At 36.7% G+C, this 22,974-nt stretch overlaps 1 protein-coding gene across 2 annotated transcripts in view; it reads right to left on the bottom strand.

The window, feature by feature from the left end:
* LOC145692828 (uncharacterized) overlaps window positions 1-22,974 on the bottom strand; it is an 89,635-nt gene that overhangs the window by 5,280 nt on the left and 61,381 nt on the right. For both annotated transcript variants that reach the window (XM_081768327.1, XM_081768326.1), the window contains exon 4: window positions 14,754-14,931. In XM_081768327.1, the coding sequence (XP_081624453.1) occupies window positions 14,754-14,931 (178 nt within the window). The remainder of the gene's footprint in view (window positions 1-14,753; window positions 14,932-22,974) is intronic.

Below are 22,974 nucleotides of genomic sequence, written 5' to 3'. Positions count from 1 at the left end.
TTAGGACAAGTTATTATAGCAAAGGAAAAACATATTAATGGTTCCTCTTGATTACTTTTCAAGGCTTTTTCTTATAATTCACTTAAGCACCATCACTTTCTTTAAAAATTATCATATCCATTTATTCTTTTTTTTCATAAAATCTATTTTCAACACATAATATAATGCGGTATTAAAACAAATCTAGAACTTCTGATATTTATTTACCTCCATCATTCCATCCGGAAAATTAGTGTGATCTGTACACGAGGAAATGTTTTCGGGCTGCTAAAATTAAGATTACTGGTGCCATGCTATAATTTTGAGTTTCGCCTTATCTCAAGTAGATGGATACATGTCAGAAGGTTTGATCCTTGTAGATACACTAGTTCAAACGCTGTCCAAAATGAGGTCTGGTAAATATGACTCTCAACGAACAATATTCGAACAAATTTATCAAGAATGTTTGGAGATGTGCAAAGAAAATGGTCTCGAATTCCAGAGCCGGAAACAAATAGAATATAGGGCTTCCTCGTGGAAACAATCTAGACATCCACCATCGAAATATCACAAATTCATTGTGGATAAATCTTTTCCTTCATTGGATGCAGAAAATGAATTTTCTAAAGATAATATATCTATCAAGAGACATTTTTCTCCTACTATTGATAGACAATCACTGATATGGAAAACTGCTTTGTATCATGTTGCAAAATCATCAGATCAATCACCACTCTACATCCAAAAAGTAAAATCTTTTTAAAATTACAACATTGTCGAGCCTATAACCCAATATTATGGGGTGATCTGCAAACATTAAAGTGAGAACTCAAAATTCTCCCAAACACAATTAATAGAGCAACCCAAAAGCATAAAAAGCATATAAAGCATAACAGCAATTTACACATATGGTTGGTACCTTGAACATGATTGTGATTGTCTAAGAGTCCAGAAGAAACTAGTTTTAAAAACATAATTTTAGAAAATAAAGCATAAAGCATAATTTAAAATATATAGCTCAATTCTTGGAAAATTCTCTTTAACTGAAAGTTTAACATACTGTGTTAATATTTTTTAAAACCAATATTTACAATGCAAAATCATTGAAAACATAACAATGCAACAATGAAAAGCTTATTTTCATTTCTGTAAACTTTTCGGTGTAATCCTTTGATGTGGAGAAAAGAAAAAAGTAAAAGAAGAAATTTGTCCGCCAACAATGAATAGTATGCAAGAACTCCATACTATATTGTTATGTCTACTTTTTGAACTTAAGCACTTCCTGTACTTTTTGTTGGCATCTTTTACTTTCCCTTTCTGTATATATGTACCTGTAAGGCACACAAAAATGAGCAAAGGACATCTCTTTACAATGAATTATGTAGAAAATTCATTAAATATGAGAGAAACTAGTTGCAAAAAAAAATATCAATAAATAGATCAAGATATTTAGAATTGAAATTAACAATAAAGCATAATTTGAAAAAAAAAGCATAATTAAACAAGAAATAAAGCATAATGTGGGTTGCTCTAACAATTAAGACGAGAAGAAAACCAAAGCTGATTCCTTAACGAATTTCGTTGATCTTCTTTGTGTCTACAAAATCGCATTCCTAGAAACCTACAAGCTAGGTATCATCTCAGTGATTATATCAGTTTCTAGTGCTACATGTGAAAGGTCATTCTCTTCTTTGAAAAGATTAAAGACTTGTATACGCAATTCAATGATTCATGATAGGTTGAAAAACTTAGTGTTACTTTATGTTGAGAAGAAAATTGCTAAATCGTTAGATCTTTAACAAGTTGTGGATATGTTTGCTGCTGCCCACACGAATAGAAAGATCCTCTTCAAGTAGAGGCATGAACCTATAAGTTATTTTCTTTACCTGTAAAAGTGTGTTTGCTTCCACTTAAGTCAACCAGCTACACATATTTTAAACGCCATGATTAAATAACTATTTACTTATATTAGAAATCAATTGCATTAATGAATCCTAGCTGTTTGAGGTACTAAATTCTTATATTTTCACTGTTTTCCAAAGAATAAAATCATGAACAACAAAGATGGAAACATTCACCTTGAATGCACACACACACACACACACACACATATATATATATATATATATATATATATATATATATATATATATATATATATATATATATATATATATATTGGAGATGGCCCCCTCAAAATCCTCTTGGGCCCTTCATTGGCCCCCCCTGAAAAAAACTAGCTACGCTACTGGACACCATACACCAGAGATGAATTCTCTACCACTGAGCCACCGCGGCCCTGCTTGGGCTTGGTCGTCCATATCCAATATCTCTTTAGGCGTTGCTTAAACAACTTCTAGTTTTGTTCTAAATCCAGACTCCATATTGGCGTATATATTAATATTACAGTCGATTGGTAAAATCAATCTTTCACATTTAAAAATTAAAGTACACACAAGCACAAAAATAAGCATTTACCATAAAAACACTAGCTGCAAGTGTTCAAAATAGATTTATGGTTTCTATAAAATCAATTGAAAATTGCTATTTTTAATTAGGCAGCTAGTGATAAACAGCAGCTTTCGATTCCAGCCGAGTTTAAACTCAACCTAAACTCAGTTGACCAAATTGAACTAACCCGACCCGAGCTGACCCGACTAACCCGACCTCAGCTGACCCGATTGACCCGACCCGACCCGACAACCCGACCCGAGCTGACTCGATTGACACGACCCGACATCCCGACCCGAGTAGCCTGACCCGACAACCCGACCCGAGCTGACACGACTGACCCGAGCTGACACGACTGACCCGACCCGAGTTGACCTGACCCGTTTGAGAGCACTAGCTATTACTGAATTATCAGTCGTACAAACATGATTCTTTCTTGTACTGAAACTAGAGTTCATGCTTTTTCCACCAGAAGATCATTCTGTTCTGCTGAAATACACAAAGTACTCTAATTTATAGATAAACATGGTAGGACTTAGGTTACGTCCTGTCGGAAGAACGTTGTACGTTCTAAGATTAACAGTATGCTACAACCGGAAGTTATAGAAATGCATTACAACTTCCGGTTTAAAATTAATTTACATAGAGTAAAAAGGATAACAGAGAGAGTTACAATTTTTATCATTTTTTTCTTAACCCTTTTTTAAATCAAAAAGTCCAACTCATCTACTTCCGGTTCTAAAGTTTATCGTTGCTATAAAGAAAAAAACGGAAAAGGACAGCGAGAAGGGGTTTTCTATAATCAATTAATCTCCCCCAAGAATATATTCCTTCTCTACTCTAATCTGTCTACTAAAACCGGAAGTGATAGTAAATCTAGCAGCACTTCCGGTTTCAATATTAATTGAGAAAATACAATGCAACACAAGCCAAGATCCTTCACGTGAGGTACACGCGATATTGCTATTTATCATTACCCCCACAGTGGAGACAAGGGAGACAATTGCCCCCTTCTGAGTTTTTGAAGACGTTTGCCATTTCTTAGGAAGACATGTCAAAACCTACCAATCAGCTCTTGCGTACTATAGTACTTAAGATATTCATATTAAATACTCTAGATCTATATCGGTAGTTTATTTACTGCATTTAATGTGGAAAACTGCTTAAATAATTATTATATGTATAATGAATTATATGCATTATGTGCACGACTGAGCTTCTGTGTCGGTCTTTCCCTTCCCTTTTGGAATCGATATTTTACCCCCTTCGGAGAAACTCCGGCGGGAATTCTTGCTAATCATTGTTCTTGATAGCAATGACTGTATCCCCCGTTAAAAAGTTTTCTACAATCTAGATTCCAAGTTTGATGGCCCTTAACTCGACTATCAAAGATCTCTAAAGGGAAAAATTTAACATGCGTACTCAGCAAGTCAAGATCTACTTTGATGCCAAGTTTAGTCTGAGTATTTTGGATGCTTTCTGTAAATCGAGTCCCTTTGATTGATTGATTAAAAGGAAAAATCAAATTAATCAATTCAAAGCGGTTAGTCTCAATCCAATCACAAACTTTGCGTTTCAGTTTGCGATAATGTGCACTGTAGTTATAATAATAGATTCTTGGTTATCTTCACGTCACTTTATATTGCGTTACGCACCGTTCTCAGGAAGCCTGTTACGGAATGAGGACCCTTTAGTTTAAATTAATCGTCGTGACAATTTGTGTTGCTCTGCAAACCGAAAATTTTGCAAAGACCGAAATAGAATGAGGCTCTCAGAGCAATATATCCCTGCAAGTACAGATACGCTACTACATTCAAAAGTGGAAAACGTCTAGGCTATCCAACTGGCAGCATTGACTCTACATTGTGATTGGTAGTTTTGTCCAGCATTTACTAAAGTTAACTCCTACAAAAGAAGCAAAATTGGGATATGGAGTGAGTAGCCAAAGCTGTTGGGTAAATGATGACAAAATTGCTGGTTGGGCAATGAACACTTTAAAATTCTTTAAGACAACATACCTTTTAATTTTATTTTTGCAATCATTGATATTCACAGATGTCATCAACGGAGAGGGAGGAGGTTTCAATATCCAAATTCGCTTCAGGATCTGCGTGATTTTTTGTTCATATCCTAATATTATTGTAAATTGGAATTATCCCGTGTTGCAGAAAGGAGGGAGAATTAAAACCCTATAAACACCATCGGGTACGCTTACTATTTGCAATTACCAAATCCCCAACCACCACGATCATTGACGATGCATTGAGAACGCCAGAAGAGCAAGAAGGTGATCACCGCCCCATTCGGGGGCGATCCCTGTTCCCGACTAGTCCCCTCCGAAATGTCTCTGCCCCAACCCTTGCCATTAAGAAATTCAAGTTTGTGACGTCACTGCTACGTAGGTCTTATGAAGTGTGCCGCTAGAGACATGATTTTGTTAGTGTTTACTCTTCTTATTATTGTTAAGATACGAGGGAGGATCAAAAACTAAGGTTACAAGGTCGATATTTCTGGAGTTTCATCTGTTATAGAGGAATGAGGAGTGTGCAGTAATTTAATATATGGAATCGGCAACTCCATTTTCGGCACTAGTTGTATATAAACATAAATGGCGACTTGTTTGGAAAAGTAGTCACGCGAGAAAGTCCGTTCAGGTTTTCGATTTCTGTGGGCGAAAATTGTCATGTGGGTAACCGCGACTGAAATTCACCGCCAGCTGATAGAGGTTCACTGAGAGACTCTAATGTCTTATCAGCATGTCGCAGATTGGTGTCGAGAGTTTGCTGCTGAAAGAGAAAACGTCACGGACGAGGAGCGCAGTGGCCAATCGAACACGATATCAACAGATTTGAACACAGCTCGCGTGGAGGCGCTGATTGAGCACAATCACTGTTGCCACACTTGGTACAATTGTACCAAATTCAGCCCTTTTTGTTATTCATCGGCCCGTTGGTACCACGCTGGCATTTTCAGCCCCTTTTGTGAAAAAGTTGGTACAATTCTACCCAATTCAGCACCATTTAACAAATACTTGTCACATTTTCAAAAGTGTCAGCAAGACTTTTGCCATATCTCACGTTACTCATACTGTGTGATGTCATGAGGAGTAAACTCGGTGATGATTGATTTGTTTCTCGTTTTATATATTTTTTTTCATATATGGCCATAATACCGTTTTGATTTATGGTCACTTTGAAATAGAGGCGCGCATTTGGCTTCCTTGCAATACATACCGAAGATTATAACTGTTTTCTCTCTTAATTTGCGGCCTCTGTTATACTTCCTACGTGCGAGAAAAGTTTCATCTACGGTTGTTTAGGATCCTCCCAGCGGCGTAGCAATAGGGTAGACAGAGTAGGCATTGCCTACGGGCGCAGGACGTTTTGGTATATTAGGGGGAGCCCCAGGTTTTTAATAAAAAAGAAACAAATTATATAAATGGAACCCTAAGTTTTCGTGGTCTTCATTTTCAAACATGGCAAGAATAAACATTCCTTCCCCCCTCTCTCGCAGTTTATTACATTTGCGTATCAAATTATTGGAATTACTGTAAACTAGTCGAGATTACAGCACTGTATGATTAACAAATTAATCCTCCTGGTAATGAATTACTACCGTATTAATACGATACCAGTCATATATTACATGTACTGAGCTTACTAACTATAAATAAAATTCCCCTGCGCAACAGGCTTTCAACAATAATGACAGATTCTCCAAGCATCAAAGGTTGGACAAACCAAGCAACTGCCCGGGACGGTAACGTCAGGGGCGCCCAAACGAGCACCCTAAAATAAATTTTCTAATATCACTGTAATAAAATGTAAAATATAGGCTAGGACTAAGGGGTGGTGGCAAAAACTCATTGGCAGGATGAAAATTTTGCCTTCGTCCGCTCCTGATGTTGACTGAGATGACGTAGTGTTAAATGGATCAGGACGATACTGACCTATTTAGGCTCTAATCTCAACATTATTGGAGAGTAGTAATTAGCTGATCTTCTTAAATACCGATTGCAATATTACTTACAGTATTTTTGTAGACGTGATAACTTTCTTTTTTCAGTTAGCGAATTTTTAGCCCTGTTTTAGCGGAAAGAGAAATCTCATGTTGGTAACACTGTCCAAAGCTAGTCAAATGTGGGATGTGGCGCATACGCGTAAGTTACAGATGGTCATACATTGATCTATTAAATGGGTGAGGGGCGCCACTAGGTATTTTGCTTAGGTGCGCCAAAGGCCATTGTTACGCCATTGGCCCCTCCTATTTGGATGTTTTTAAAACATAATTTTTAAAAAGAGCACTTTCTTGATTTGGACTCTTGGAAGAGGGGGGAGTGTTCTAGAACTTTACCTCTTTTAGTTTCGTGTTATAGAGACATGTATTACACTGATATAAAATAATGAATTCAGCCCTTTTTGGTTAAATTTGGTACTATTTTTCAGCCCACTCCAGAGCGAGGATTGTGGTAACACTGAGCACAATAGGAGGATCACGTTACGGCATCTGAGGGCAGAATTGGGAATGTCGTAAAATATGAAGACTATGTCGAAAAATAACCTAATGTATGTATTATCTGTTGGCTGTATTGGTTGTATGAAGTAATATATACACGTTTCAGTGCAGGTTTTGTAACCTTTTTTTTGATTACTCCTCACAATATAGCATTACCTGTTGAATAACGGAGTTGTCCTTAATTTTCAGCTTCTAAGTGCATCTTTTGAGTTTGATATTAAGGAATATTTATAAATGATGTTTTCAACAATATTATTATAGATGTCTTCAATGTTATTTGCAGCTTTCTTCAACTGCTTTTGCACTTCCATTTGCCGGCGACTGTATTCTTGGATCAAACAAAACTGGGAGTGTTGTGTTAATAAGTGACAATCTGGTAAACGTTGCACATGCCACGTCTCTTACGCAATTTAAAGCTTTTCGTGCATATGGTAGAAGCCACACAGAGCGAGGGGAGAATGACACCGCATTGGACGAAGATTGTCTATTGGTCTGCATCGATAGAAACCCTGAAAAACGGAAAATTTAAGACTTTTCAGTTTTTTGCTAACTTGGAAGTACGTATTGTAGTGTAACGTTTTAAATACAGAAATACGTAGTACTAAATTCAATATTAAATTTATTATATATACATAGGATGTTCGGATAGGAAACCGACAAACTTCGCGCAAATGTTTCTTACACCAAGAGAAGAGGAAAGCTTATTTTGTACTTTGCTTTGTAGTTCCTAATTTCGGAGATACAGGCAGTTGTACGCAACTTAGTGTTAATTATGCCAGGATGGCTACACTGCAATCATCAACAAGCAAACTCGGTCAACGTTTTCCTTACATTGAAACAAGAATTTATTTTGCGGTTTCCTGAGATAAATACACACATTTTTTCTGGTTTCGATGTAAGGAACACGTTGACTAAGTTTATTTGTTGCTTGCAATTTAGCTAATCTGGCGCTATCATCATTATATGGCATAAAAATGTCTCTATCTGTAAAACTAAACATTTCTTAGCAAAGTGAAAAATAAACTTTTCGCTTGTTTCAATGTAAGGAACGCGGTTTGTAAGTTTGTTCGTTGACGGTCGCAGTGTAGCCAACTTGGCGTCATTATCACTAAATTGGATATAACTATCTGAATCTCCTTAACTAGACGCTTCCCAGCAAAGTGCAAAAAGAACTTTCTTTTATTTTGTTGTGACAATCATGTTTGCGAAGTTTGTCGGTTTGTGTATTTTGTGAGTAAATATGTAGGTATGTAATTATGTATTACGGAGGGAGTCCTTGGTTCGATCTAAGGCCATGTAAGTTTGTCATTAACAACATCTTGTCTCTGGGTTGTCTCGAGGTTTTTCCTTCTCCTCCTATAGTATTTCACCAATTATTTCATCATTATTCACTCTAATTTCATTAACCATTCATCTCCCGTATCCTAAAGAGCAAAAGGCATGGGACGTAAGAGTAGAAATTTGACACATATATATATATAGAGTATGGTTTGACCTATGCGACGCAATATAGGATACAGAGAATTAATGTCGTTTATAGAACACCCAAAATCCTCTGTGCCAGTTATTCTGGTAAATGTCTCGACTATTGCACGAATTTGCCAATGCTCTGAGACCAATACATATCCTCTGCTTAAATAATATTATGTTACTAGTATCAATAATAATACTGATTATCTACTGGTTGCTAAATGACCAGGATTTTCAGTTTTAAGTGTGAAGAAGATCTCGATTCAATCCCTGGTAAAAGCTAATGTGATTTGAATTCCACGTTAAGTTATGTCTTGTATGGATGTTTCGTACTCTTTTCATATGCCATTATACTCAGCGATGTCACCAGCAATTTGTTGAAAGGTAGAATTGCCATATTCTTCAGGGACAAAAACAAACAATTTTACGATTTTTTGTAAGAAAAAACGAAGATATGTGATAGGTCTATTTATATTTTACATATGGCAAACACATCTATTGTTTCACATAGTAACATAGAAGAATCTTAATTCGAAGCAGGATTAGTTTCATTATAACTAATTGCAACATATAAAACACACAAAAAAGGTATATGACAATTCTCAGTGGGAGACATGTTAAACTGTGGGTCTCCGTCTCATATAACCTCGGTACTGAAACGAACGCTGAATTCTAATCAAACAAACTAAGTATACTAGATATATAATAATTGCAAAATTTCGAGCAAAGGGATTGACCTTTATTGCTAATTCCAGTTTTTCGGCTATTATTTCTTAATGGTATGTCCAATCGTCTAGCGCGATGCTGCGTTAAACTGTTTAACATGGAGTCAAACACTAAACCATGTAGATGGCTGCTAACTTAATTTACCCAAATGAAAATAGAATTTAAAGAATATAAATAGTATTTGTTTCTCAAAAAAGCATTGATACAATACGTCTACAGCAGTGGCGGAGTCAGAGAAACATCATGGGGCTAATAAACTATCAGCACATAGACAAGCTTATTGTAAAGTTCTGTTAAGCAGGTAGACCCTATACAAATTACACACTGTTTTTTTTTTTCATTAACTAATTAACTCTATGGCCTATGGAACCCGCATTCACAAAAGTCTTCCACTGACTTCTACCCTTAGCCAACTGGATTCAGTTTCTACTTTGTATTCCTATTTCTGCGAGATAATATTGTCCTCCCATCTGCGCCTAGGTCTTCCTAATGGTCGTTTTCCGATTGATCTTCCAGTTAAGACTTTGAAAACGTTCCTACTTTCTTCCGTCCTAGCTACATGCCCTGCCTACTTAAGCCTCCTAGACTTGATGACCCTAACAATGTTCGGCAAACCGTATGAATTATGCAGTTCCTCGTTATGAAGTTTCCGCCATTCCCAATTTAGGTTCCTCTTGGGCCCGAATATAAGTCTTAGGATTTTCAAATACTTTCAGTCTATGTTCTTCCCTCAGAGTAAGCGTCCATATTTCGCAACCATATAGAACAACAGCCATGATTATCGTTTTATATATTTTAAGCTTCAAATTCCTCGTCAAAATTCGCGATAACAGATTTTGAACTGAATAATAACACGAATTCTCTGCTTTTAGTTGACATTTTAATTTCTTCGTGAATATGATTTTCGTCTGTGAATATTGATCCTAGATATTTGAAATTATCCACTTTATCAAAAGTATTATTTAATATTTTAACGCATCAATAATTTGCCATATTACGGTCCCGACGCACTTCCATGTATTTAGTTTTCTCTGCATTTACTTCTAAACCCATGTCCCTGCAAGCGTTTAATAAGATCTCTGCATTTCTTTCTGTTGTTTTCCTGTCATGCTCTATTAAATTTATTCTTTTTTCCCATTTCCAGTTTTATTACAAATTTTTTAGATATAAAATAGTAGAATACAATTTTTTAAATAAAAAGTATAAGCTTTTTATATAATTAAGGAAAAACGGTGTTTTAAAGCCCACGCAGACTAGGGAGAGATTCTCACCGAGATTTACGCAAACTAAGTTAGATGCATTTCGGATAGTTTTATGCTCCACTTGAGCATAGAGAGATTAGAAAACTACAAAGCTTCACGCAAAGTGATTACGAATTTTATAGAGTTGCAGGCAAAGTAAGTGGGGTGGATTAAAGAGGCCTTAGAGCTTTAGACAAGTTAGAAGGTTTGGATTAGGTTAAGAATATCTCAATGCTCATGGCAAGCTAGGGGAGTGGAGTTTGACCAAAAAATGAAATCTTTGAGTTTTACGTCCCACGGTTATGCCGGTTAGGCTAAAGGAGACGGTGATGATGAGTAATGAATGAAATGGTGGAATGAAGAAAGTGGGAGGAAACGGGAGAACCACGAGAAAACCCATGCACACGGTGTTTGTTGGAGTTTGATCAGCCAAAGACTTACGCGAGATGTGGTAGTCCTCTTGATTTTATACGGGCCACAGTGGCTCTGTGGTAAAGCGTTCACCTCTGGTGCTTGGAGTCTCTGATTCAATCCCAAATCGCTCCAAATGAACTTTGTGTTGGACAAACACCGTGTGCATGAGTTTCCTCGGGGTTCTCCCGTTTCTTCCCACTTTCTTCATGCCACCATTTCATTCATTTCTCATCATCACCGCCTAGTCCAAGTCCTTTAGCCTAGTCGCCTTATTCGTGCGACGTAAAACTCAAAGATTTCATTTCATTTCATTTGTTGATTTTAAAGCTGCTCTAGTGGCTCTCCGCCTTATGCAGAGTCGTTTTGACTTATGATTAGCGTGATACTAAAGGTTTGACTACTGCAGGAAACATATGTTAGTCGAAGTCTTTAGTATTGCACTAATCACTTGTTAGAACGACTCTGCATAAGGCCCACTGGTATTTTTTTTAACACGTGACTAGTAGTGGCGCTGAAGTTTTTGTTGTCTGCCTCTGTAGTAGTTTGTAGTAGGAACGCATGTCATGTTGTTTATAAATACAAGAATGTGTTGCTTGTTTGAAAATAGAACCATGTGCAGGATATTATAAGCGATGCACTGGCCATGCGTTACCGGCTAAAATGTTCACCGAAGCCAGACATTCATGTGCTCTTCCGATATCTCACTAAGTATTTTATTTCGGCACAGAGAGGTAAGCGAATTGTAGGAAAGAGAGAGAGAGAGTGGTAGCAACAAGTAACATTGTTTTCAGTTCTCTTTAGCAATATGGTTTTGCTATTCGTGCAATTAGTTAACGGATAGAAAGATGTAACTCCCTGTCACTACAACATAAAGATTGAAGGGTTTGTGATCAGTGCATTAAATTTTGTGTTTCACTATTTCTGACTTCTGAGTTCGCCACCTCTTAAGGTTAATTTAAATGAACAAGTTTTGCCAATATATGATACCACAGTGTTCATATGTCTCTCATTTCTCATCATCATCTCTCATGTATTTTTTACCTTTCACGAAAATTCACGATTTCTCTTACAAATTTCAAACTACAGACTTCAAATTTTTAGAGAAGAAACTTCATAACCTATCGAAGGCAACAATCCGTGCCGATTTTTTATTTAGAATTTTCTTCATTGTTGAAACAGTATATTGTTAAAGGTTTGGATATCCAATTTCAACAATCAAGCCATTTCAACAATGAACAAAATTCTATATTAAAAATCGGCACGGATTGTTGCCTTCGATAGGTTATGAAGTTTCTTCTCTAAAAGTTTGAAGTCTGTAGTGTGGAATTTGTAAGAGAAATCGTGAATTTTCGTGAAAGGTAAAAAATACGTGAGAGACATACGAAGACTATAGTGACATCTATGGGCAAAACTTGTCTCTTTAAATCAACCTTAATTCACGTAGTCCTCCAATAATTGCCTCATGATGATTAAAAAATAAAGAGAAATCTTTTAGTTTCACCTCCCACGATTATGCTTTGGAGGCTAAGGGAAACTGTGATGATAATGAATGAAATGTTGGAATGACGAAAGTGGGACAAAACTAGAGAATCCGACTAAACTGATGCAAATGGTGGTTGTCCGCCACAAAGCGCACTTGGAAGCTGGAATCGAATCACTGACTCCACGCACCAGAGGTGAGCTCTCTGCCAAAGAGAAGGGCTCTTCATGGTAATAAGTCAACACAGGAAAATGTTGATGATCCAATCGGGGGGAATTACGCACTACGAAGTCGAGTGTGTAAATGTAGATTAAAGGGAGCTTCTGGAAAACATTTTGCAACACTACTGTGCAATACTTGTGACAAATTATAAGAAAAGTTGTATTATCAGGAATCACAAATGGAACATGTACACCAAGTTACCATAATCCACTTTTGTTACCACTATACTAAACGAGAGACAGCTGGAGCATATGAGCTACGCCACTGGTTTTTCTTGTGGGTTTATACACATACTTTGAATATTATGGTTGAATAAAATGTACAAATTTTAGTAACATTTCTCGCACTTTTGCCTATCGCACAAGCAGCTCTTGCTCTTGTTTTAACAAACACAGTATGAATCCAGTCCCTAAGGGCGCTGATCCTGAGGGGGCCGGGAGGCCCGGGCCACCCCAAAGCTCATGTAGACCTTCCTATTGTATTTATGAAATACAATATTTGGCATAATTTGAATGTAATTTGTCTTAAAATCCTCATATATATATATATATACTTTCTGCATCTCAATGGACCCCCCCCCAAATTTACAGAGAAATCGGCGCCCTTGCCAGTCCCTGTCCTCTTGCAGGGATCTCTGCCCTTTTACCCTGACCAGTCCGAGCCTGTATGAGTCCACTTCCGTTTTACATACATTTTATAGCTATGTACTAGTTCTTATAATATCAGATTGCATTACATTGTGCAGCGACTTTTTTTTTTTTCGTTTACATTTTCCACTTCAAATCACAATCATGTCAACAATATTATAACACAACGATCCAAGAATTACACTATACCAGTTGGCTCCGTAGTGAGAAAGGTGGGAGCCCGCTTGTTTCACACAGTTCACATGAATTGTGGTGGCTGCGATCTCTGAGGGGGGTTGTGATCCGGTGAAAAACCGAATATGCTTTGGAGAAAACGGATAACCAGTTTCGGTAAAAACCGAACCGATTTCGGTGAAAAATCGGTTTTTTGAAAGTTTTCAAAACCCGGTTTCTGTTTTCTTAAAACCCGAAAAACCGGTTTTTGTGCCTACCACTAGTTCCAATAGGTTGCGACTTCAGGTCTCATAGTTTATCCTTACGCTCCCTTAATACTGTGTTACTGTTGTGCACGTTCACTTCCAGTGCTTGGGGTCCCTGGTTCGATCCCAGCTCACGCCGTGTGGACTTTGTGATGGACGAACACCGTGCTCCCGTTTCCTCCCACTTTCTTCATTCCACCATTTCACTCATCTCTCATCATCACCGTTTCCTTTAGTCTAACTGGCACAACCGTGAGACGTAAAACTTAAAGATTTCATTTCATTGTTGTACTTGATATCACTACGACCCGAATATGGCGACTATTAACGTTAACTATATGACTTCTACACAGGTGTAATGGAAATGTATGACTGAGAAGCCAGACAGAGTGCGTAACTAGAGGCGGGTGTTCGGTGGCAGACCACCCGAACATCTTCTCATCTCAATTGCTTGAAAACGCTCACCTTTGAGTCTAGTTTTTTCTTGCATTATTTTATACTCGTCATGTAGTTCAAACTAAGCAAGAGAAAAATATATCGCAGTCTTCACGTTTTCGATATATGTGCATGCGCACAATTATTTGCGCATTATGCGCAGTTCTGCGCAGGTGCAGATAATTCGTTTTAATTTGGTTTTAAAGCTATCATGTATCTACCGTGGCTTGCAAAGTTCGCTTGATCTCGGTGGAGCCGTTCCCGAGATATCACGATAAATGTCATCTTTAATGAATCGACTGTATCTCAGAAGCTACAGTTTTTTCGACAAATTCGTGCTACTTACATTAGTTTTGCAAGGTGCCCTATTAGTCTGCCAAGATTCATCAAAATCGGTTATTATGGCCCAGACACCTTATGGATGTATCACAGGTCCTTTGGAATGAAAGTAGTACTACAAAAGTACTGGTTACCCAGGTTGAACCCGGATCGGAAAAGTACCCCGGGGGAAAATTTGGTAACTTTAGGGGATTTCCCACCGGGCCATCCCTGATTACATCACTGGTTATAAGCAAGTAAAAAAAAAATAATAAAAGGAAAAGCCAGTAAAGATTTAGAAGGTGATTACAATAGCTGTGGCTTTCGAGCACATGGTCCTGGGCTCAATTCCCGATTAGAGTAGAAAATTGTATGCATGATTTGACTAGCTATTGAATTTTCTTATTAGTAATATTATTATTAATAATACACTCACCCATTTTGACAACTCTGCAACTTGCATGTGTGTCTGCCATGTTGAATATGTTTTGCATTAATAGAACTTCAATCATTGAATTAGCTGTTTCGGCAACCAGTGGTTCCACATTTGGATAAAGACTGGAGGTTAGTATTAAGCGTACTCCAGCAGTTTGAAGTTTTGCCTTCATACATTGCTTCAAAGAGAAAGACAAATAAATAAATATTATTATTAAATATTATTGAAGTGCATAATTGTGTGTTAGTGTTACCCACGTGTCCACAGGTGAGAGTTGAGACGAAAAGTATAGGGTGGCCCAAAAGTATGTATACAGTTGTAGTACTGCAATAACTTGTAGTTTGAAACTTCTTGTCTTTTATATATATATATATATATATATATATATATATATATATATATATATATATATATATATATATATATATATATATATTATTCAGACATCATGATTCCTTAAATAATAGTTAGTGACTTGAATGAAGGGCAAAGAACATGGAATCTTAAAACCCATTGAAAAAGTAAAAATGCCAAGCACGTTCGTGTATTATGGAGGGACAAATTAACATGTTTAACAATTTATCGCATTAGGAACAAAATTGATGACAGATTCAGTGATTAATGCATCAAAAACTGGACGCACTAATCCTGAAGTCACAGAGGATAATGGAAAAGCAGTTGCACTGAAACTCCAAGACATCTCTGGAATTTTCCGCATCAAGAACTTCGTTACAACAAGTTTGTGTTGCAATATTTGTCTTCTAGGTAGGTTTGAAGATTGTCGCAATGTTAATGGAGGACATATCAAACACTTATGTGTCTGAACATTATTAATCCTACAATGCATGATTTTTTTCTGTGAAAAAATAGTTTTGCAAGAGAAAAAATTAGTAATGGAAGTACAGGTACGCTTAATAGTGCCATCTATGCGGAAACTGTGGAATTACTTCGAACGTTCTCAATCGGGTTCAACATGCATTAGCAACTACATACCGTTATGTAGGAAGCACAGATTATTTACCACTATTACCCATATCTGTTGCAGTATACATTGTAGTGTTAAAATCAGAGGCGCGCCGTCATAAGGGGCCCAATGGGCCCGGCCCTCCCATTGTTTTTGGATTAACATAGAAAAATGTATGTATCTTAAGTTATCCTGCTAGTATTGTTGCTATAATTTCCCTCTCAACCAAAAACAGTAGTTCTGACTCCTTCAAATAAGTTTTTCCATGTATACTACTTCTTACGCTTATGGGTACGCTATTCACGAGATCAGTACAGAATAAAGGCAGAAAGGGCCTGAGCCACTGCCTTCTACATCCGTCCGCTCCCTCCAACTGCCTGCTCAATCAGCCAAAAAATGCGTGTACATTTCATCACGAATTCGCCACTAGATGGTAGGTCCTACCATGGCATCCTACCGTTTGACAGTCAATCCTGTAGCGTTGTAGTTTGACATTTGTACGTATACAATACATGTTAATAGAAATAATGTAAAGAAATCTAAATGGTTTGCGTAAAGGATATAATATGCGGTAGTCATTGAAGAAGTACAAAAAAAAATGTTCAAATAGAAACACATTTGTTGATGTTACGGCTTAGGCACAAAAATGAAAGAATACGCACAATCATATATTGGTATACGCCTACATCCCTGCATCGATCAGGTGTATCATTCTAGCTTATGGGTTCATTTGTTTCGGCTGTTCCGAGCTTAAGATATAAGTACAAAGACCTTAACAATAAATAATAAAGAAACTTAGTCTACCTTATGGATAGCAATAAGAAATGATATAAAAAGCAATAGGCTGGTCAGTAAGTTACTGTATACCTACTTTTGGGCCACCATATATATATAATAAGGAAATTTAAACCCCAATACTAGTCATTACTAATACAAATGTGAAACACAAAGAATTGTTCCTTTTCTAATACACTTTCCAGACTGGGCTATCGCAAACCACACTACAACATGTTATATAGATTTTTCTTACTCTAAGCCAAATTGTACATTGTTTTAGTATTAAAATTAGTGTTGCCCACGATACGAAACCGCAACTGTCTATGAGAAACGAGATGACAAAGCTGTCTCACAATATAGCAACAACTTCTTTTGATGAAATAGCTTTAATCTTGTCTCGAGAGCAACAATATCCAAAATATACAAGTGAGTATCGTTTCAGACAGTGAAACTACAGTAGACTTCCAAGCTATGCAAATTGAATACTATATTGAAGACATGGAGTACATTCTTGGAACTGAATCGATTTCTGAGAAACCTTTCGCAAAATCTCTTACCGTTTTTGCTATATGAAAATCAACATTGAAACTGGACGTAGTACTGAATTTCTTCAACTTCCAGTTTTACTAAAATATAGGGGTGCAGAGGTTATTTCCCTGAGACCATGAATCAATTTCCGAAAACAGTTTGTGGCTATCTATCACCGTTTTGAGTTATAAGCTTTACTGTTGAAACCGGAAGTAGTCGATTTCAACCACTTTCGTCTTAAATAGAAGGTAGTCCAAGGAGATGGAAAATATTCCAGGGACACTGAATCGATTCCCGAAAACTGCATGTCGATAGCTCTTGCCGTTTTTGCTCTGATACCTGTCAACCGAAGGACATAGCCGTTCTATAAGACTGCCAACACTTATACATAGTATAGTTTGGAAGTCTAATACTGGAGATCTTTTTCATTTTATAACTCCTCGTCAATATACCTCATTGTTCAACTCATCAAATGTGGAGTATACAGTTAGTTTAATGACTTTTAGAGAGTTTCGTATATGGAACTGCCAAAGGCTTGAGGAAAAAACGGAAAATCTAGTATCCCTCATGTATACCCCTATTAATGTTCTTACGTAGTTCATTATCGGATGGTATTTCATGAAATAACACTCCATTGTATTCCAACTTGCCTTTTCTTGCTTTGCAGAACAGTGTTGGGAAGTAACGTAACGCAAGTAACGCGTTACTTGTAACGCGTTACTTTTTAAGTAACGTTTCCTAGTAACGCGTTACATTTTTTCCAAAGTAACTGTAACGGTAACGCGTTACAAATTTTTAAGTAACGTACATAGTTTGCGTTACTTTTTTCGCGTTACATTTCGGATGAGTAACTACAATATATGTTTATTTTTTTTTCAAATGTTTCTTTCCTGTAAGTGAATTTCTCAGAATGAAACAATCGAGCATGAACTACGTATGTCAGTGACCGACAGTCACAGACACACAGGGAAACATATAAGTTCGTAGTGCCACTTGCTGTTTTTTGAAGATGAGAACAACCTTAGGGAAATCACGTGTACTGACTGCAAGCGCCTGGAAGATTTTGTCGTAGATTTTGACAGCTCCAAATCAATACATTCAGTGAGAGAACTAGGAGTGCAATGATACTGGTAGTCTATTTTACTTTGATTGGTGTTGTTTTTATAAAGATGGAGAACGAAAATATTTTATCGTTCGAACATTTTACTCAGCTCTTATGAATATCTTTTTCTTAAGAGCTGAGGATGATGGTGGACAGAATTTAAAAGTAAATTGTCTGAAGTGCCCCGGCGGAAAATATTTATCAACAACTAGGGTGCCATAATTAACGATTTACAGTAAGGGGTGAATATGAATAAACTGTATTCTGATGAGCAGGCCTACTTTCTTACTAGAAAATAGTTTGCTGATGGTATGTAATATTGGAGTTCTTTCAGATCAGTTTGCTTATCCTAGTGTCCCATTGATTATAGAGTAGTGTAATGTTTCTCTATAATCTTTATTTTTAATTTTACATAGCAACATTATTATTATTATATAATTAGTTTAGCAGAATAATAATAAGCAACCATTTATTCTAACGCTAAGGGATGAGCACGAGTCAAGCTAAAACTCGACTCGGCTCAAATTCAAGTCCAGTGTCGAGTCAAGTCAAGGGTAATATCCCCGAGTCGAGTTCCGAGCCGATTCAGTTTTTCGCGTCGAGTTTCGAGTCCAGTCGAGTTTGATAAATGGCTCGTTCGTTTTAAGTCGTACTGAAATCATGGCCTGATTACACTGGAAAACGAAAGCCATGAGAAATGTAAGGTAAACAGTAATATGGAATACTTTTAGTGTTGCTCACGATAGGGGACACTGCTTGCATCTCGTCTCGTTTTGATAGCGAGACCACAAGAGATTTTTTTATAACAAGCTCAGCTTGGCTCGGCTCATCTGAGAAGATGTCTCGAGCGGGCTCACTTGGGATGAACCATCGGCTCGAGTTGGCTTGGTAGGGATGAGCCATTTGCTCGGTTCGGCTCAACTGAGCCGAGGGCTCTAGCCGAGTCGGTTGGGTGAGCTGTTGGCTCGGCTCACTTCTCGGTTCGGGTCGATAGTGAATGAGCTGTGAGCAGAGCTGCTCGAGTCATTGACAATTCTAAACCCGGGACGAGGAGTTTTGAAGATATTTGGCCAGTGCTCTATAACTTTTAACAGTGTTTGGCTCGAGCCCGAATACTCAACCTAGACCCTCAACCCAAATTCAGAAGCTCGTGAACAATGTCCTTGACTACAATTACTTCACGACTACCGAGGTTGGCAATCAACTAGCTTTTAGTATTTATTTATTTATTTATTTCGGAAAAACAACAGGCAAATGCCTAATTACAGTTTTCCCTTATTGTAAAGTGTATTTAATACACTTTAAAATACATATATAATAACATATTAATATGACCTCAATTCTGTTATAATACACTCTAAGATACACATATAATAAAATAATAATATGAAAGTAAAGTATACGTTAAAATACAAATAGCACGATATACAGGATACAACAAATTTATGTAGAATGAAAATTTTGTTTGTAACTAAAAATATCTATATCTGGGTGTTCTTGAGACATCTTATTATACAATATACACATTTTTCTGACAGGCGATACATCTAATGCATTAGTCCTTTGCGCTGAGAGATGGAATATGTCATTATGGGGTCTCGTTGCTCTATGTAGGACGCGAATTTTGATTTCTGATAACAAATATTCTGAATCTATTGCACCATGAATTATTTTATGTAAGAAAGATAATATGAAATGACTTCTTCTGCTTTCAAGAGATTGTAATAAATATTTGTTTCGAAGACCTTCGTAGTTCTCAAATTTTGGATATATACCTGTTTCTTTATATGTCAAAAAGCGCACAAATTTATTTTGAATGTTTTCGATTTTATTTATATATTTCTTACTATTAGAACCCCATATTATCGCTGCATATTCCACCTTAGACCGTACATAGGCAGTGTATAATGTTTTGAGAGCATTAGTATTAGAAAAATCACCTCCTAATCTCATCACAAAGCCAAGATTCCTAAAGGCCTCACCAATTACTCTGTTGACATGAATATCGAATGATAGGTTTGACTGCAGAGTGACTCCAAGATCAGTAACATAATCCACTCTCTCAATCGGTGTTTGATTAATAGTATACACATTGCGTACATAGTTTATTTTCCTGGTGTATGATACTACTTTACATTTTCTAATATTTAGTAGCAACTTGTTTGATTCACACCATTGGGAAATAGCATTAATGTCATTTTGCAAAGAAATTGCGTCTAATTCCGTGGAGATACTGCGATAGATTTTTAGATCGTCAGCAAACAAAAGTTTATGGGAAGATGTTATGACAGGTGGTAAATCGTTAACAAATAGTATAAATAACAGAGGTCCTAAGTTCGATCCCTGAGGCACACCAGAGTCTACGACATATTCCTTAGTTGAAATATTCTTGTATCGAACGCGATGTTTCCGTTGGTAAAGATAGGATGCTATAAGTTGTTGAAGATTTTGTGAAAAATTGAATGTCACAAGTTTGCTTAGAAGTATATCGTGATTAATTACGTCGAACGCCTTGGAGAAATCTGTATAAATTACATCTACTTGTTCCTTTTTATCAACTTGATTAGCTATAAAATGTGTAAGTTCTGAGAGATTAGTTACAGTTGACCTCTTTGGCATGAAACCATGTTGAAAGGGAGATATTACTGACCGTACATGTGAATAAATTTTTTCGGATATAATAATTTCAAATATCTTAGATGGGGCAGATAGTAGGGTTACCGGTCGATAATTTTTTATTTGGTCTGTAGGACAGCCTGTTTTGGGAATGGGACAGACGTCACCAATCTTCCATTTCGTAGGAAATGTAGAAGAAGCTATTGACTTGTTAAAAATAACTTGTAAGGGATGTTTCAGTATTTCTGAGCAGCCTTTAATGATATATGGTGGTATTTTGTCTGGTCCACAAGATGACCGTGGTTTAAGTTTTTTAATAGCATTCTCCACATCTTCGATATTTATAAAGTTAATGTTTAATTTGTCCAGGATTTCCGAATTATTGTGTTGCTCCATAGGAATAAGATTGTAGCTCGATTTATTGTGTGTAACTTGAAAATTTGTCATAAACGCGTTTGCAATATCAGTATCGTCACTCAAAGTTTGACCATCATAATGAAAGATATTACTTCCCGAATTACTCTTTTTATTCTTAACATACGCCCAGAAAGTCTTAGGATTATTTATAATATTGGCCTCACAGTTGTTTAAATATATATTGTATGCATTAGAAATTTCTTTTTTAGAAAGAGCTCTCAATTCTTTAAATTTATTATAGTGATAAAGTGCGTCCCGAGAACTCTGCTTCCATTTCTTATGGTGATATGATTTGCTCTTAATTAATCTAATTATGTCACTTGAAAACCAAGTAGGATAATTGAATTTAGCTCTTTTTCTCGGGATGCATCGGTCAAAAATAGAATAGAGTATATTATAGAAAAAATCCACAGAGTCATCTACAGTCAAACTATCTGTGATAGGTTCCCAATTTGTTAGTGATATTTCGCGATACAGTTTATCAAAGTCAGCTTTAAAAAAATTATAGTCTCTTACTTCGCTTTTGTTTGTACACTTAGCATTTCTAGAATTAATACATTTATATTCAGCTAGGAGGGCTGGGTGATGAGCATCCTCCGGTAAAAGGGGAGGGTGTTCGTGTATGACCTCTACGCTGGTAAGATTCGATAGTATTAGGTCAAGCGTTTTGCCATACGAGTTTCTAATATTATTGTAGGTTTGTAAATTATAAAAATTCATTAAGTGAAATAATTCTTGACAGGTTCCAGTAGATGTTAAAAAATTGAAATCAGTTCCCGTGACCTGTGAGAGATTATAGTCGCCTGTCAGAAGAATGTTACTCTTTGGTTGTAGTACACTAAATATGTATTCAAAATATTCTCTATATATTGATTGATTTGACCCAGGTGCAATATATACAAGACCAATATATATACAATTAACCGCATCTACAAAAACTTTTACTGTAATACAATCAACACCAGGAATGTTTGGGGAAGGAATTTTCTGCACACGATATTTTTTATTTACAGCTAATACAACACCACCACCCAATTTCTTACCAGAAGTAACAATATTTCTGTCAGCTCTTACCACGACATACCGCGAATCAAAGAGTTCAGAGTCATTATGACTGTTAGTAAGCCAAGATTCAGTTAATGCAATTACCTGATAATTGTTACTTAATACATTTTCGGTCAGCGTTCTTAATTTGGTACGAGTTCCCCTTACGTTTTGAATATATATATTAAAATAGCCATCTTTCCCCTTAACTATATTGTCACTTTCACCTCTCACTTCGAATGTTTTTGTACTTACGGAAGTGTCCTTGGTGCACCCCCCTCATGCTGATATCTTTCTGCCTGCCTTGGAATGTCCAGATTGAGGGCTGGGGGAGGGAGCGGATGCTTGGTTTTCTTGTCGCAGATGTTGTCGAGGTTTTCCTTGTTCTTGATTGACAGTTGCTTTAGGCGATTCAGGTGGCTGATTGTAAATTCCCTCGGCTTGGTCAATTTCTTGGAAATACCTGTCTTCACTGTTTTGCAGTTCGGCAAGCGTGAATCTTTTCCCTTCAATATACAAATATCGGAAATTGATATTTGCATATTTTCCTTCTTTGCGCGCTTTCATTAAATAATATTGCAACTGTTTACGTTCCTGTCTTACAGAACTAGAGTAATCTTGGTCCACATAAATGTTTGTACCCCGAAGTTTATTTCTATTTTTTAATACGTGTTCCTTTTTCTTATCACTTAAAAATTTACATACTATGGGTCTTGTTCTGCCCTGACACTTTCTTCCAACGCGGTGAGCCCTCTGTATAAGTTGGTCATCAG

This window comes from Thermobia domestica, chromosome 8 (assembly GCF_964235325.1).
Source record: "Thermobia domestica chromosome 8, izTheDome1.hap1.1, whole genome shotgun sequence".
NCBI lineage: Eukaryota > Metazoa > Arthropoda > Insecta > Zygentoma > Lepismatidae > Thermobia > Thermobia domestica.
This window is presented reverse-complemented; position numbering and strand designations above follow the sequence as displayed.